The 16,150-nt window shown below is 39.7% G+C and overlaps 3 protein-coding genes across 10 annotated transcripts in view; 1 reads left to right on the top strand and 2 right to left on the bottom strand.

The window, feature by feature from the left end:
- fryl (furry homolog, like) overlaps positions 1-3,513 on the top strand; it is a 109,914-nt gene extending 106,401 nt beyond the window's left edge. For all 8 annotated transcript variants that reach the window (XM_067416932.1, XM_067416928.1, XM_067416927.1 and 5 more), the window contains one exon: positions 1,665-3,513. In XM_067416932.1, the coding sequence (XP_067273033.1) occupies positions 1,665-1,968 (304 nt within the window). In that variant the 3' untranslated portion in view covers positions 1,969-3,513. The remainder of the gene's footprint in view (positions 1-1,664) is intronic.
- A 1,156-nt stretch (positions 3,514-4,669) lies between these two features.
- On the bottom strand, positions 4,670-6,724 carry zar1 (zygote arrest 1). The gene is made up of 4 exons (XM_067418460.1): positions 6,038-6,724; positions 5,838-5,930; positions 5,663-5,737; positions 4,670-5,001 (listed from the first exon to the last, which is right to left on the bottom strand). Exons 1-4 carry the CDS (start codon positions 6,698-6,700, stop codon positions 4,858-4,860), a joined length of 975 nt encoding a protein of 324 aa, XP_067274561.1. The 5' UTR covers positions 6,701-6,724; the 3' UTR covers positions 4,670-4,857.
- Positions 6,725-9,542: 2,818 nt separating this feature from the next.
- Positions 9,543-14,915, bottom strand: slc10a4 (solute carrier family 10 member 4). Its single transcript, XM_067416923.1, has 3 exons — positions 14,021-14,915; positions 13,392-13,602; positions 9,543-10,634 (listed from the first exon to the last, which is right to left on the bottom strand). The coding sequence occupies exons 1-3, from the start codon at positions 14,560-14,562 to the stop codon at positions 10,095-10,097; spliced, it is 1,293 nt and encodes a 430-aa protein (XP_067273024.1). The 5' UTR covers positions 14,563-14,915; the 3' UTR covers positions 9,543-10,094.
- Between the last annotated feature and the right edge of the window lie 1,235 nt (positions 14,916-16,150).

The following is a 16,150-nucleotide window of genomic DNA, read 5'->3' as shown; positions in this document are numbered from 1 at the left end:
TAGGATCCTTTGGAATAATGTTATTTGTAGTCCATCCTGTATCGTTCTTCTCTCCTCGTCATCTCACTAACGTGCAAGTGGGCGGGGCCCAAAGTTGCAATGACAGTAGTAGGTATTGATTTTCTTCTGCAGTGGTGGTCTTTTACCTATCAATTATATAGGCACATTCCACATTTAACAAGTCTTTCGCTGGGCCTGTTTACAATAAAAGCTATTCTGTACTGTTAAGCTATAAGGATATTCTTATAGTATGATGACCTCTTATATGACTAAAGCTCAAGGAAAATCTGATTTCTCATGACACCATGAGTTCAATGACCCCTTTAAAGTTACAATGAAACAGATGTAACAACAGATCTTGTCTTCTGTATTGTAATGTATAGCCAAGTGAAATTGTTGATCTGACAACAAATGTAGGTTGGGACAGAAAAATATGACCCATGACCACAAAACCACAATCTGGAAAATGTGGAATCTAAGGGTGAAAAAAAAACTATAAATATTGAGAAAATCGCCTTTAAAGTTGTCCAAATGAAGTCCTTACTAAGGCATATTACTACTACTAATAAAAAATGTATATATATTTACGGTAGGAAGTTTACAAAATATCTTCATGGAACATGATCTTTACTTAATATCCTAATGATTTTTGGCATAAAACTAAAATCGGGAATTTTGACGCATACAATGTATTGTTGGCTATTGCCAAAAATATACCCGTGTGACTTAAGACTGGTTTTGTGGTCCAGGGCCACAAATTATTTATAATAAACAGCAATATTGCATTAAAAAGGAGAATTGTCCATTTTGATTTCAAGATGACTTTAAAGAGTCGTGATGTAACACAAGTAGCAACCGATCTTTTTTTTTTTTCTTCATATGTTGACATTTATCAGATCATCAAAAAAATACAAATGTACTAGGGAGGTAGACTTGAACCTGTCCATTAATTGTAAGCAAGCAGAGGGGTTTAAAGGGTTACTTCAGTGATTAGCATATGGCTTTCTGTCAGTAGAAACCCTGGAGTATATTCAAATGATCGAATGGGGAAAGTGATCCAGTCACAGTGATTCAGTAGCGGTGGCTTTGGGAGTGGCCTCACAGGGCAGCGAAGCATTCTAGGAATTGTTGTCTTTCATCCCCATGAGATGAAATCAGTCTAGAAAGCACCAAATTCAAAAATAATTTCACATTTCTGACCCAGTTTAAATACAGATTCATCTTCCCAACAATTAATTACCACTTTAAGTTAACTAAGTGTTTAAGTGTCATACATGTCTGCTTAAAAATAGACCAAGCAATAAATCACATTGAGCTGCTCTTTCCTTTTACTAGTTTTTTTTTTGTCCTGACCAGTCTTGATATATTGTTAATAACTTACTGTGGTTTTACGCCGAGTCGCTCTACCCTCAGTATAATCTCAGTGGTCCAGAATCTTGCTCTACGTAGTTTGTTTGTTAAACATAAACTGTATTCTGATTGGCCGCTTTCAGACTGGACAGACAAATTGCTTGTTGCAGGAAACATATATTACATCATGTCCAGTTAGGATCCATAATCTAATGAACCTTCTGGAGTTCTCTTTTGCATAAATCTGATAGGTTCCAGTATCTGTTGTCCTCTATAAACCGCCTTCTGTCTCTTACTTCCCTTCATTCCCTCAGGTGCCTGTGGCCTAATGACATATTTGGCAGTGAGAGGGATGATGCCGTGCAGACGCTGCTGCACATTTACTTCAGGCACCAGACTCTGGGTCAGACGGGCTGTTTGGCTGTGGTGGGCCCCAGCAGGGATCTTTCTCAGGCCAGCGCGCGACTCATGGAGCTCAACCTTCAGATCCGCGAAGCTCTCTGCCAGGCTCAGACGCACCCGCACATCCACCAGACGCACATCCCGTCACCGATCCCCACGGCCCACATCCAGACACAGATCGACACTCAAAACACAGTCCTTAGCACTGGACTGTGAGAGCTTCACAAACTCAACTCTCTTCCTCCAGGGTGGCGGGTTTGGGGATTTTCACGTAGACTTCACCTCAAAGGGCTAAAGAATGTGTGGACATTAGTTACTCAAAACTATTACGCACGTACCCCGTTTTTTCTTTCCCCCCCCCTTACTCCAAAATAGTTTAACCTCTCCAGATGTAAAAAGTACGAAGAATGGGACTAGAAGGGACACTGGGCGATAATGATGCTAAATTTGAAGCTTTTTGGCGGAATGACCTCTGGGTGGTGTCCTTTTTAGACGGATCCGCATCCATCTGCCCCACTATGCACTGGGGCAGAGATGGGATTTGAAGCGTTATCGTGAGAAACAGAGTATCGCAATGGATCGGCGAGACTGTCGCGTTGCCGATTGCAAAAAGCATGCTTGAAAGAGAAAAGCCTGCAACAAATATTTTTTGAGAATTGTATTTTTTAACAGTCTTAGGTTGTAAATGTTAGGATATTTAACAAGTAAGCTGGAGGGCCATACCCTCCATTTAAAGAGGTTTATCTGTTTAACTTTATTGACCTGCGTCGGGGAGAACTTTCAGCTTTGACTGGGCCGCTCTTACAAAACCCTTAAACTATAACCAAATAAGTAGCTGCCTGTAGGAAACCATAGACTCTTGTGTACGCGTGCGAGGACGAGTGTGAGTGTGTGTGTGCGAGTGCGATTGACATGGACTGATATTTGCACACCCGTTCTCTCTCATACATGCACGTTAACAAACCGAGATGCACAGGTGAAGTGCAAACTGGCTGCAACTCATGGAAATATCAATAACTTATTTTACTCTGTATATATTTTAGAAAATGTATAGTGTAAAAGCAGTATTTTTCCTTGTACATTTGTGTAATGCACTGTTCAATCAGAGAGAGCTCAGTAGAGGGTAACGACTAATGCAAAAAATAGCGAGTTGAATAGCTGTTGGGAAGTCATGGACTGTCCTCTCCTTTATGATAATACGCCACCTTAATCTTAAATATTTCCCGACGAACGAGCTCGGCTTCTCCGATCGAGCTTTTGCCATATGCATTCCTTGATACCCACTGTGATCTCCATGTTGGCTCAAAGTCCCTCCCTGCTGAGGGGAAACTGGGGCTAGTGTTTGTCCATGTTGGCTCTGTCTTAACTCTAGACTCAGGGCTGCACTGAGGGTTTGTGGGCTCTGCACCGCTTCTGAAAGGCACTGCACTCCGCTTGCTGAACTCCAAGAGACAAAGCGGTGTCCTGAAAGTGATATCCGCAAACCGTTTGGTCTGTCGTGGCACATTGAGAAATAAAACGTTCACTGTATTCATTCCTCTCAGAGACCTCTTCTGTTGCTTGTTTGGTACATTTTGAATGCTGTTCTTAATTATTTAATGGATATATTATTTACCTGGAAAAATATAGTTTTTATCTAGAGGTGCATTATCCTTTTTTTTCTGTTTCCCCCTCTCACATTTCTCTCTGGTTCGTCTTTGTTTGTCATCTGATTTACCTGCTTTTCCCTGTACTGTTAAATAAAAACCTGATTATAAGCAACTCTGGCTTTTTGGCAGTTAATTTCCTGATGGTTTTTAATTGTCCTCAGTTTTTAATATGCATTCATTTTTTCAGTATCACTGGTCTTTTCTATTTAGGCTCGATCACACAGATACAATAACTACATCATTGCTCGAACTCTTTTAAAGCTGTCGTTCATCAGCTGGAATAAACTTGTTCTATGATGCCAACAGTGTTCCGGTATCAGAACTGTTATAGTTCTACTGTAGATGTCTTTGGTGTGAATGCGCCTGCACTGGTTCTGCATGCGGTGTTTGTGCAGACACACTATATGAAACTTAATTTATCTGGGTAACAGCGGCAATCAACGCAAAACCAGGCATTTGTGTTGAAATGTCACGTGATTTCAACAGTCTGACACGCTGATTCCTAACTGTTCGAAACATTGTTTTGAATTCAGCCCATCACAATACAAGTCAGTTAGTTTTTTAGCACAAACTACTTGTCGCTTCAAAAAAAAGATTGTAGAGCCACTGTAGTGAGATGGGCTTTGTAACGACGTCTTTAGTGCCTTTATGGGTCTTGAGAGAGGAAATGACATTGGTGTCAATGAAGGCCTTTCTGAGCCATCAGATTTCAACAAAAATATCTTCATTTGGTGTTCTGAAGATGAATGGAGGTCTTATGGGTTTTGAACATTAGGGCAAGAACTATACAGACATGTCAACCACAGTAGTTATGTGCAAGTTTAAGCATTTGCTTAATTTAGGTTCATAACCACTGTACATGTGGGGCAGATCTAGACACTATGTTGCCATCTGAGTAGGCACATGTATTTTTTTTTAACAGTGACTTTGCCAACTACAGGCCTGGCTTGGGAATGGTTTTGACAATGTTATCTGTACCCATACGTGAAACCGGGGGAAAACTTTAATCATATTATAGATAACCTTCTGTTCAAACCGCCCACTCCAAGCAGGACTTGAACCTGGGTCCGCTAGCGAGTGTTAGACGCTCAGACAAGGCTAAAGGCTGCAACCTCTAGTGCCAGTTGCTAGAGTGTCTTGAGGTCAGAGTGAGCTTTTACTTGCACAGCAACTACTAGCTGGCCTCAGTTACATATACATACTCCTAAAGTCAGCTGTTCACATCAGCCTACTGCAAAGCAGTTCATATAAAACTTAAGCTCCAGGTGTGCTAGTAATTGCCATTTTTATTTTCAGTTTTCAGAATTGGCACCTGCAGTTATTGCAAGTACCGTACAAATTAAAGCAAAACAAAAACAAAGGAGACTGTAGTGACTGATGGACCTGCAGTCTTTGAGCAGTGGGGATGCAGACTGAAGCGGGCAATAACAAAGCCTGAGCGCAGCACACGCAGCTGCTAGATGATGTATTTAAAGCTAAATGTGCTGTCACAGGAGAGCCGCTTGCCTTTGCAGCGGCCACACAGATCTTGCCGGTGGGGTCTTTTGGGGTCCACATGACGTGATGTTACAGGACATGTGCAGCGGGTCTTCTTACAAGTCTGAAAATTAAGTTAAAGTGTTAGTTTGATAAAAAATTACAATTGTCATTACTCACCCTCATGTTGTTCCAAACCAGCAAGACCTTCATTCATCTTCAGAACTCAAAGATATTTGATAATCCGAGCATATAATGTACCATATAGGCAGCATAATTACCACTCCATGGCCCAGCAAGGTAGTAAAGTGGTTCAACTTTAGTGTTATAAAACAACGAGAATAGGGAGCAAATAAAACAAATAGAACCCAGAAGCGCGGCACCGTTTACAACGTGAACTGCGTTGACTGACAGACAAGATTGTTGAACAAAGCGTCTTCTCATCATAACATTAAGGTTAAACCACTGGAGTCACATGGACTGTTTTAACATTGTTTTTACTACCCTTCTGAACCGCCATGGGGGTGAAAATTAATGACGTTTAATTTTTGGTGGACCATCCCTTATGCAAAGTGCATCATTAATACATGATCACACAATACGATTGACACTAGTTTAGGTCAAGTTAAGGTTGTTCAGTAAAGTGGACAGTTAATGGCAACAAATTAAGGAGGATCAGTTTAAGTGTTGCATATCTTCATTTGAGCCTCTTTTTTTGCACACCCTTTGAAGTTTGTTGTGGTCCCAAAGAAAGCCTCAGGCCTTCGGCTGGATGACTGGCTTACCTGACAGGTTATGTCTTCAACCCTGTATGGATTGAATGATTTCTGACATGTTCTGCAAAACTGCTTGAAATACACCTTTAGGAGACAGTAACACTCGAGTCAGGACATTTGTAATAATAGAAGAAGAGACAGTCATACTACATGGTTTAATTTGCATGCATAGCACACCCATTACCTTGTTTGTGCCTTGGACACACCACACATAAGCACTTTCCCAGCGCAGGTTGCAATCTTTGCAGTGATAGTAGCCGTACTTCTGCTCCAAAAACTACATTAAAACAAGTTACACTGCTGAAACTTAAACAGTCTAAAAGCCGTTTAACAGCATTTCTAAACTTAATTCAATGAAACGAAACAGTATACGGTTTCCCTCACCTGGAATCTCACGCGAGCCTTGGACTTGGATTCGTTTTGTCCGGTTCTCATTGACTCGTTTCTGTTCTCCTCATTTGTTTCCGTCTGTTTGTTTTCGTTTTCCTCGGGACTAAGCGGTTCCTTCTCGCTCTCCTCACTCTCTTTGCGCTCGCCTCTCTCAGCACTTTCCACCTTCTCTTCGCGGTCGACCGTCTCAGGGGTCTCGGGCTCCGTGTCCTCCTCCTCCCTGAAGAGGGACACTAGTCTCCTGGACTCGACCGGAGAGTACACGGCTTGAGTGCGCGGGAACCGGACGCCGCCGCTGATGGGACTCCCGGGGGTCTGGACCTCCTGCCGCCGCTGACGCAGGGCATCACGCTTCCGGGCCAGAAGGGTCCGCGGGCCCAGGGAGCACTGGATGGACGCGTCGGTCTTCGGGTTAACCTGGACCGCGATGTCTTTGGTGTTGGCTTTCCTCAGACGCGGGGTGAGGTTCGGGTTGATCTGAGACAAGATGGACTTGAGCTGCGCCCTGTGGTAATTATCAAAGTAGGTCTCTCCCTCGCCGCAGTTGGCGAAGTAAGCTTTCTGTCTCCAGCTCTTAAACTTGGGGTTTTTGTAGGAATAAGGATTGTAAGAAGAGTAAAGATAGTTGTCAACTGTCTCGTTACCATACGTAGCCATTTTTTCGCTTAGCCGGTTGGCAAAGGCATTACAGCAGTTTAAGTAGAGGCACAGCACAGATTGAGGTCAGGTGGCCAATTAACTGCAATTAACAGCATTCTCACGGTTAGAAAACCCGACAATATCAGGTCATTTTCAAAAGGGAATTTCCAGAACTAGAAAAGTCATAGTATATATATTATGTACATATTATATATATATTATATTATATATATATTGAGTTTGAGAGATGCCACTTTTAAAGCATTATGTGCATGTACCCAACATACATCAAAGAGCAATCATTTGATGTCATTGCAACTATGACATTTTAACACAAATAAACTAGTTATATTGTGGATATAGAATTTATCTAACATGCACAAGTTAATTCAATTATTAAGTAGGACTCATTGCAGAAGATTGTTGATCTGAGGGTGCATGCCTGCATGGTGGGACTTGGGGATTTTACATATTTTCATCTACATTTTGATAAATATAGTCCAATTTATATTACTAAAATGTCCCGATTTGTAAAATATGATGGCATTAGTCATTTAAGAATTTGTGCTAATTGTCTCTCCTTGACACAAGTAGTTACGGCACCAGTGCCATAAGCATAACAGATGCAAAATATATCGGCCGCCATATTGATATCGGCCGATACATGTCAATTTTTAAAGTTATCGTTACCGGCCAGATAAGAACATTTGGATGATATATTAAAGCAGTTAAATAATGCATTATTACCTTCAGCTAAGACACTTCAGATGTGCACCGTTCACCATGATGGGTTTGAATTGCTTAAAATATATTAAAATCACTTATCACAATACAGTTCAGTGCAACATGTGCAGCGGAAGTCTGTCATATAGGCTACACAAATTTATAATAAGAACATGATTATAATTGTGTCCTTTGGACATGGCTTTAATGGTGAGACTTTGTTAATCAGGCTCTCAGAAATGATATACAAATTTGGATTTGGATTTATCGGACAATATATTGGTTATCAGCTTACAAATGTAAATAATTATTGGTTATTGGTATCGGCCAAAATGTTCATATTGGTGCATCCATAATCATAAGCACAGTATTCGACAGTTAATAAAAAAAATCATTTTAAATACGTAGCACTAAACTGTATTATTTAATAAAATAAAATAAAAAACGACTTATTTTTTGCTTGTTGTAAACATTTATTCATCTTGCAGGTGTTTTCATATACTCTAATAAACATGTACAATATTTTCATTTCGATTACAGAGATGAATTGCATATTTGGACATTTTTAGATGGAAACTTTAGCACATGATCATTTGAATAAACCTTAAACCTAAAAAAAAATCATGTTTTTCAAGACCACATTAGTTATGATCTGAGTCTGACACTGACATGTTGTTGTGTCCTTTGGTATCGGTCATATCAAACCGTGGTAATCCTGTAAAATACCACTACTTTTAAAGCAACAAACTAAACAAAAACATATTTTCTTGTTTTGGAATCAGAAACAGACTGACAGTGGGTGATGTGCAATATAAGGCGTGGGATGTGAATCAGTCTTCCTATCCTCTGGGTCCACATAATCAAATAAGCCAATGTAATCCTTTTACTGGGGTAATAGCAGGATTCATTCACAAACAGCAGCATCAGTCTAGATTAATGATGGATTTGCATACATCCATGATGTGCCCTGTATGAACGAATGAATGAATGAATTTGCTCCGTAATATCAACAAAAAATAAAAATATATAATTTATATATAGTCATAAACATGACTATATATAGTGTGACTATATACTCTCTCTCTCTCTCTCTCTCTCTCTCTCTCTCTCTCTCTCTCTCTCTCTCTCTCTCTCTCTCTCTCTCTCTCTCTCTCTCTCTCTCTCTCTCTCTCTCTCTCTCTTTCTCTCTCTCTCTCTCTCTCTCTCTCTCTCTCTGTCTGTGTGTGTGTGTGTGTGTGTGTGTGTCCACTAATACTGGCACCCTTGGTAAATATGAGAAAAGGCAGCTTGCCACAACTGTTGGCACCCCTAGAAATTCTTATGAGCAAAATATCTCAGAAAATATCTCTGAAGTGTATTTCCATTCATATTTAATATTCACATCACATAGGCCAAATTCTCTGAATCATTCATCATAATGAGTAAGAGCCAGAATATAGTTCTGATGTGCAGCAAAAGATTGTTGAGCTTCACAACATAGAAAGTGTCTGTAATAAAATAGCTAAAGCATTACACACCTTTTTTTCCACCATCAGGGCAATAATTTAGAAGTTTAATCAAACTAAAGATGTTCTGAATCTGCCTGGAAGAGGACGTGTGTCTATATTGTCCTAATACACGAGAGGAGGAGAGTTTGAGTGGGATAAACACAGGGATAAAAATCCCCCATGCCCACGGTTAAATATACCGCTGGATCTTTTAGTGTTGTGGGTCTGTTTTTTTGCTGGAGATCCTGTCCTGGACATCTTGATCAGATTCATGGTATAATGGATTCTAGCAAATACCAACAGATAAAAATCTAAACCTGACGCTTCTGCTAGAAATCTGATAATGGGCCATGGTTGGGTCTTCCATCAGGACAACAGAAATGTGTGACTGAGCACAAAATGAAGCTTCTGCCATAGCCGTCCCCATTCCTGACCTGAACCCTATAGAAAATGAGTGATGAGCTGAAGAGAAGAGCTGGATCTGAAGGATCTGGAGAGATTCTGGATGAAGGAATGGGCTCTGATCTCCAAACTCATCAGGCATTACAGAAGAAGACTCAGAGCTGTGGTCTTGGGGGAAGGATGCTGCAATAATTGTGGCCATGTCATGAACTAAAAAAACACTTTTATGAAATTTCCCTCCCCCCCCCCCTTTCAATTGTTTTAGTGAAAGGTTAGATTTCTGTGATTTTTTATTTTAATGAAAGATGAAAAGGATAAACAATGCAGAATTATTTTCATAGCTGCGTTTGCTAATATTTACCAAGGTTGCCAATGCTAGTGGATTGCACTGTATATACAATTGTAGTTTAGAATTATATATTTAATCAATATATGATTTTATATTTGTGTCTAAAAATTGAATCATTCATTTTTTACTGTACGTGTGCATTTGCTTTTGAATGTGGCACATATTTTAGGGTAATTTCAGAAAATTCCATTGAATAGTAATATCAGGCTAGTGTGTTTAGATAAAGATTTAAAACATTGGCTCAAATATTCAACTTTAGTATCTCCACTGTGTGATGTCATGATATTAGTTTCCAATTCCTCAGTCTTGCAATCCTTTTTGGCACATATTAGTTAGAATGCTGTGAGAGATTAGTAAGAAATTCAACAGAGAGCGATGGCATAAATGAATCCTAATGTCAATACGCAGGTCCAGTGTCTATAGTGAGTCTCAAGGCGTTTGTTTTGTGCCCTTATACAGGCGTGGGGCTTCCAACAGCATCCCGTGACTCCAGCGCAATGACATTTGGATCGCTCACTGTCACCGCACCGTACGAAGAATCGAACGGCACATCATCTTCCTTCATTCTCTTGTAGGATATGCTTGTATCATCATCATCATCCTCCATGAGGTCCTGTTTATGTAAAACCTCTTTCCTGTACATGCGGTAAACCAGAATGAAGATGCCAGCCTCTGCTGCCTGGAAGAGCGCGTACAGCAGAGGAAACATGTACATGCCGCCCATCAGCTGCGGAGGGAAGGCCAGCTTCAGGATAGCTGTGCAGAGCTGCACATTCTGGCATCCGGTTTCTAAAGACACGGTCCTCCGACTGTTGGGGGGGAGGTCGAAGAGCGCCGCCAGGCCGTATCCTGCCGCGTAGCCGGACATGGGCATGAGCACGGCCACCAGGTATACAGAGGCAGGGATGGTGGCCAAAAGCTCCGGGCCCAGCATAGTTCCAGTCATGATGAAAAGCATCAGCAGAGTGACCAGGAGAGACCACAGAGACACCTGGAGCACAAAACACAGGTTGGTCAATGAGCCAAACTCACCTCACTGAAGTTTCTCATCAGAGAATTATAGTGCTCCATTTAGTTCATTTTAGTTATTTAACAGAATCTGTAATATTTTTTACACTGTAAAAAAATAAATTACCTGGTTGCCTTAAAATTTAGAATTCATTGAAATTAAAAATTTGAGTTAATAGGATGAAATTGGAAACGCCAACTTTTATTCAAATATTATTAACAGATGTTTTAAACATATTGGGTAATTGTTTTATTTGTGAAGACGCAGTGAAACTTTGGCAGCTTTTTTTATGTGGTTCAGAAGATACAATAATATTTTGAGTTTCTATTTATCAAACCAATTTCCTTCATTGTATCAACTCAAATTTTTAATTATAATAAACTCAAATTTTTAAGGCAACCGGGTTACTTACTTTTTTAAGTTAAATCAACACTATTTTTTTATAGTGTAGGTGTAATGGAAATATTCTCGCAATGTTTGTGTTTATGAAGCTATAATGGATATATTCTCACTTTTTTATGGGTCTAAAGGACATATTCTCACAATATTATTGTTATGGACATGATCAAAATTCATTCTATGTTTAATTGACATATTTCCACAAATATTTTTATTTTATTATATGGGTCTAATGGACACATTATCTCAGTATTATTTTTTTTAATGGACACTTAATTTTCTCAATATTTTAATAGTTTTTTCTGTGTATAATAGGCACTCATAATATTTTTTACTTTATATTTTGGGCGTAATAGACATATTCTCACAATATTTGTATTTTCTCACAATTTTTTTTACTTTAAATTCTAGATGTAATGTACATATTCTAAAATTATATTTTATTTTATCACAAAAAATAATACTTTACCTTTTAGGTGTAATCGACACATTCTAACAATATTTTTTGTTTTAGAGTCTGAATCTAATGGAAATATTCTCATGGGTGTAATGAACATATTCTGGAGACCATTTCCAAATATTTTAAACAAATAAACAATCCTTAAACAAAAAAAACCTATTATGGACTCTGAACAATTAATTCATCTTGCCATATTAAGGTTATTGTAGTTTTGCATTTTAAAATTTTGCTCTAAAATCTCAAATTTGCTATAAATTTCAGTTTAGTTTTAGTTTGTTTCATTAATGGTTTTGTTAGTCTTTGTTTAGTTTTTATATATTTAGTTTTAGCTTTTATTTTAGTTTAGCAGAGTTGACAGAACACTTCCAGTGTTTTTACCACGACACTATTTTGTCAAGTGCCTAACACAGCATAATCACAGAGAGCTTTCTCCGTCATACAATAAATATTTTTTATTAGTTGCATGTCATTTAGTAACAGTCATTTAGTCATCCTGTGTAAATTAATATGATATATTCTAATATCGATCTAGATTAACTGCAAAGTGCAACAAGTCTCATAGCAGTGGCGAGTGAACGCACAGAGTAACGTTATAACATAACTCTCAACTCTAGTGTGATTGTTTTAAGCGTGTAAAACAGCACACACACAACGAAAAGAGCAGAAGCGGCGACTGCAGCATAAGCAGAATAAAAGCTCAGAGACGGTGTTTGGCGCAGGTCTCTCTCATTAGCATTCACTCTCAAGGGCTCTCGCGCGTCCTGCTTTATACCACCGTAATTCCACGCTCATTCACGCCGTCATCAAGCTACACCTTTTGAATAAGTGACCTCTAGTGGTGAAACTTACATACTGTGCCTTTAAATACAAAAATGATTATTTATTGTTGCTAATTATTATAATTATTATTACATTTCAGTTAGGTTTTCAGTATAATTCTTTATTACTTGTACAAATTGTTATATGTTGATGTTATATATTATATGTTTTTATGTCTGTAACCTTGTTAAATGTGCTGCTTGCCTGTCTTGGCCAGGACGCTCTTGGAAAAGAGATTTTTAATCTCAATGAGTTTTTTTCTGGTTAAATAAAGGTAATATAAAACAGTTGTTAGTTTAATTTAGTCTTAGTTTTTAATTTATTATGACGTTTTAAATTAATTTCAGTTTATAAAAATATTTTTGACCAATCATTTTAGTCTTAGTTTCAGTTATGTAATGTAAATCATTACTCTGGTCGAGGGGAACTGCTGTGAAAATGACAGTGTGTAACAAGACTCAGCGGGCAGAAATTAGCCGTAAAAAGGTTTTCATTAATAAAGTGACTCGGGACAATTGATGTGACATTTAGCAATGATGTATGGCCTGGGGAACAGTGAATGGCACAGAGACATGATGATACTACTAGAGGAGAAAAGTGCAGACCGTAAGTGACACATCAGCCCACTTTTATCCACTCCACTTTCCCACCCACCTAAAAGCCTCTATTCCTTTATCACACACTCTGTCACCCCCACCACTCCCCTCCCCGCCCCGCCTCACCCTATCTCACAGTCGCCACTGTGCCCTTACCAGCCTGTTCTTAGATAAGTTCAACTGAAAGAAGAAACCCATACGCACATGTGACGCCACTTTGCCTTGGGCACTTCAGTATCCTTTTAATGGCCAGAGATTGTGGACATAAGAGACCCATCACAACCAGTAATATTTAAGGAAAGACAGCATCCCTCTAAATCATGTTATATTATGGTGAAGATATTCTGGTGACTCCTCCAGATCAACTTGAAAATTCAATTCTGGACGTTCAGTTTCCTTTCCCTGTAGCCAACGCGCGCAGCTGTGGCACACCCCTGAACCACTCAACTTTTTTCATAAACTCACCTTAATGATGATCTCGGACACTCGAGCATAGCGCTGTCTAAGCCAGACCCCGAGCCCGATGGGAATGAGTGTGCTGCAGAGGGTGAGAATGATCGCGCCGAAGGGCAGGAGGTTCACCACGGGTGTGTTGATCCACGCGCGACTGTACATCCACAAACACAGCGGCATGAGCACGAGCGCCAGGACAGTGGACGAGATGGTCATGACGATGCTGGAAAACAGAACCCACCAAAAGCAATATATTATCAAGACAGAAAAGACGAAGTTTAGGCCTACGTACGCGGCGTTATTCTGACCTTCATTTCATGTCTGTGTTCTCGTGCTTTATTGCATATCTCATATCTCTACATTGCCATTTGGTATGACCAAAAAGAGCATGCTGACAAAAATTAAAACACAATATATGTCAATGTCTAAATTTAAAATGACCGAGCCACATTATCATCTTTTTTATTTATTATTATATATTTTACATCTTCTGTGACCTATAGGTTATGTGTATATTCTGAGACGGATTTTCACAATATTCACATATTATTGAGCCTAATAACATATTCTGACAATATTTTACATTTTCTTAACAAACACCTTCATAATTGGTCACCAAACGGATGTAATGGACATCATACCTGAGGTTCATCTCGCCGTTGACCAGCCATGACATGATGTTGGAGAGGTTTCCTCCAGGGCAGCAGCCGCAAAGCAGCACAGCCATAGCGGCCACATCATTGAGGGAGAAGGCCAGAGCCAGGAGGAAGGCGATGAGGGGCATGAGGACGAACTGGCACAGCACCGCCAGCAGGACACCTATGGGCTTTCGGATGTGCTCGCCCAGCTGACTGAGCTCCACCGTGCAGCCCAGCCCCAGCATGGTGAAGCACAGGACAAAGCCAACAAACACATTGATCCCGTGACTCAGGGGTGAATCCCAGAAAGCCACAATCAGGTGAGTGGGCTCTTCAGAGGGCGAGAACGGACCCGCCAGGAGCCCCGCTGGAGCCACATCAGCCCTGAAGCTGCTGACCACGAGAGACAGCGGCTCTTCTGTGGCGCGCAGCCCTGCCATGGAAGGCTTCTCCAAGAAGCTGGCGGGATCCTCCGTGAAGTTTAGAAGTCGCGTGAGCGCGGCGGTGGACGCGTCGCTGTTTGGCACGGTGCTGGATGTGTCCATCGCGTCCCCAGGCCACTGGAGCTCTCTAAATGAGTCTTTGGTCTCCGCTGGTGTCTCCTCCCCGACCTGATGAGAAAGGCGCGCGGTCCCTAGCGGCGCAAGATCATTGTACGTCTGCCAGAAGTGACTGAAGGGACTCTGGGCTTTCCAGCACTGAGTGCGCGGTGCCACCGGGAGGGGTTTGGCGTAGAGCGCGCGTCACCAAGAGCCATCACAGGCGCCATCCACAACTATTAACTCAGAAACTGACCACCAAGTCGCGCTTGGTGGTCATGTCCATCAACGTTTGCTATTTTAGGACCTATATTTCATTTCTGTTTTACGCACTTAGTAGATATAATAATGAGATGCATCTTTTATTGTCATTAGGTCAGAATGACCAAAAAGATTATACTGACAAAAATGACGTAAAAACTTAAATGTAAGGAAAACTTTATTATGTATAGAGTTATTCATCTAGTGTTCACTAAAATAATTTTGTTCACAAGTTTCGTTATTGTTTCTTTCCAATTCATTCCAATTATTTGTAAAAGGAATCTTAAATGTCTCACTGTACATTGCTCTTGTCATATTACATCTGACCTTCACTGGACAACTCTCACTTATTTCAGAAGCACCCTCAGGGATTTGATTCTTAATTATCATCTCAAAGTAAAATTAAAATATAAAGTTTTAGTAAACTTCACACTACAGTTCAAGTAAAATGTATTTTTTTTAATAATCTTTAAAAAATTTAGCTTAAAAAAAAAAAAGATTTCCAACAACTGCAAACAACTAATGAAGTATAATTTTATTTTATTTCAGCATTTATTATGATGCATAAATCTAAATTTTAACAATGAAAAGTAATAAGCATACAGTGATGTGTGTTGCATGTGCAACAACACCATCAAATAATAGCAAACTTATTCTTAATTCTTAATCATACTATGGTTGTTTTTATGTCGAAGGCTAATATGTCGCTCTGTTTGACACCGTTTGAATCGGGAGTCCCTGCTCCATGTCTCCATCGCCTGAATCCCAAAAATCTAACCGTTCATTGAAGTAAAACAATTGAAAGTAGGGGAAAACTCACATTATGAAAATGCTTTTCTCAAAACACATTTGCCAAAATTATTGGCACTTTTTGCAATGTCCTTCTCCAAAGACCACAGCTCTGAGTCTTCTTCTGTAATGCCTGATGAGTTTGGAGATCAGAGCCCTTTCCCTCATATAGAATCTCTACAGATCCTTCAGATTCCAGCTCTTCTCTTCAGCTCATCACTCATTTTCTATTGGGTTAAGGTCAGGGGACTGACCCATTATTTCTAGCAGAAGCAGATACCATGAATCTGAACAAGATGTCCAGGACCTCCTGCAAAAAAATAGGCCCACAACATTCGCCTAAATAACCTATGTTTAACTAATTATTATTAGCTTAACTAATGCTTAAAATTATTAATATACCGGGATGTGTTACCCAGTCACTTTTTTAAGCGCAGGTAAACAAGCACTTTTTATTTCACCAGCAATAAACAAATCACAATATGACAGCTGTTATAGCCTGTATAACAACATTTGAAATGAAAACGTGTCCATGTGTAGAACA

The sequence above is a fragment of the Pseudorasbora parva genome, chromosome 15 (genome assembly GCF_024679245.1).
Source record: "Pseudorasbora parva isolate DD20220531a chromosome 15, ASM2467924v1, whole genome shotgun sequence".
Taxonomy (NCBI): domain Eukaryota; kingdom Metazoa; phylum Chordata; class Actinopteri; order Cypriniformes; family Gobionidae; genus Pseudorasbora; species Pseudorasbora parva.
Note: the sequence above shows the minus strand (reverse complement) of the source record. Positions and strands in the feature narration are given on the sequence as shown.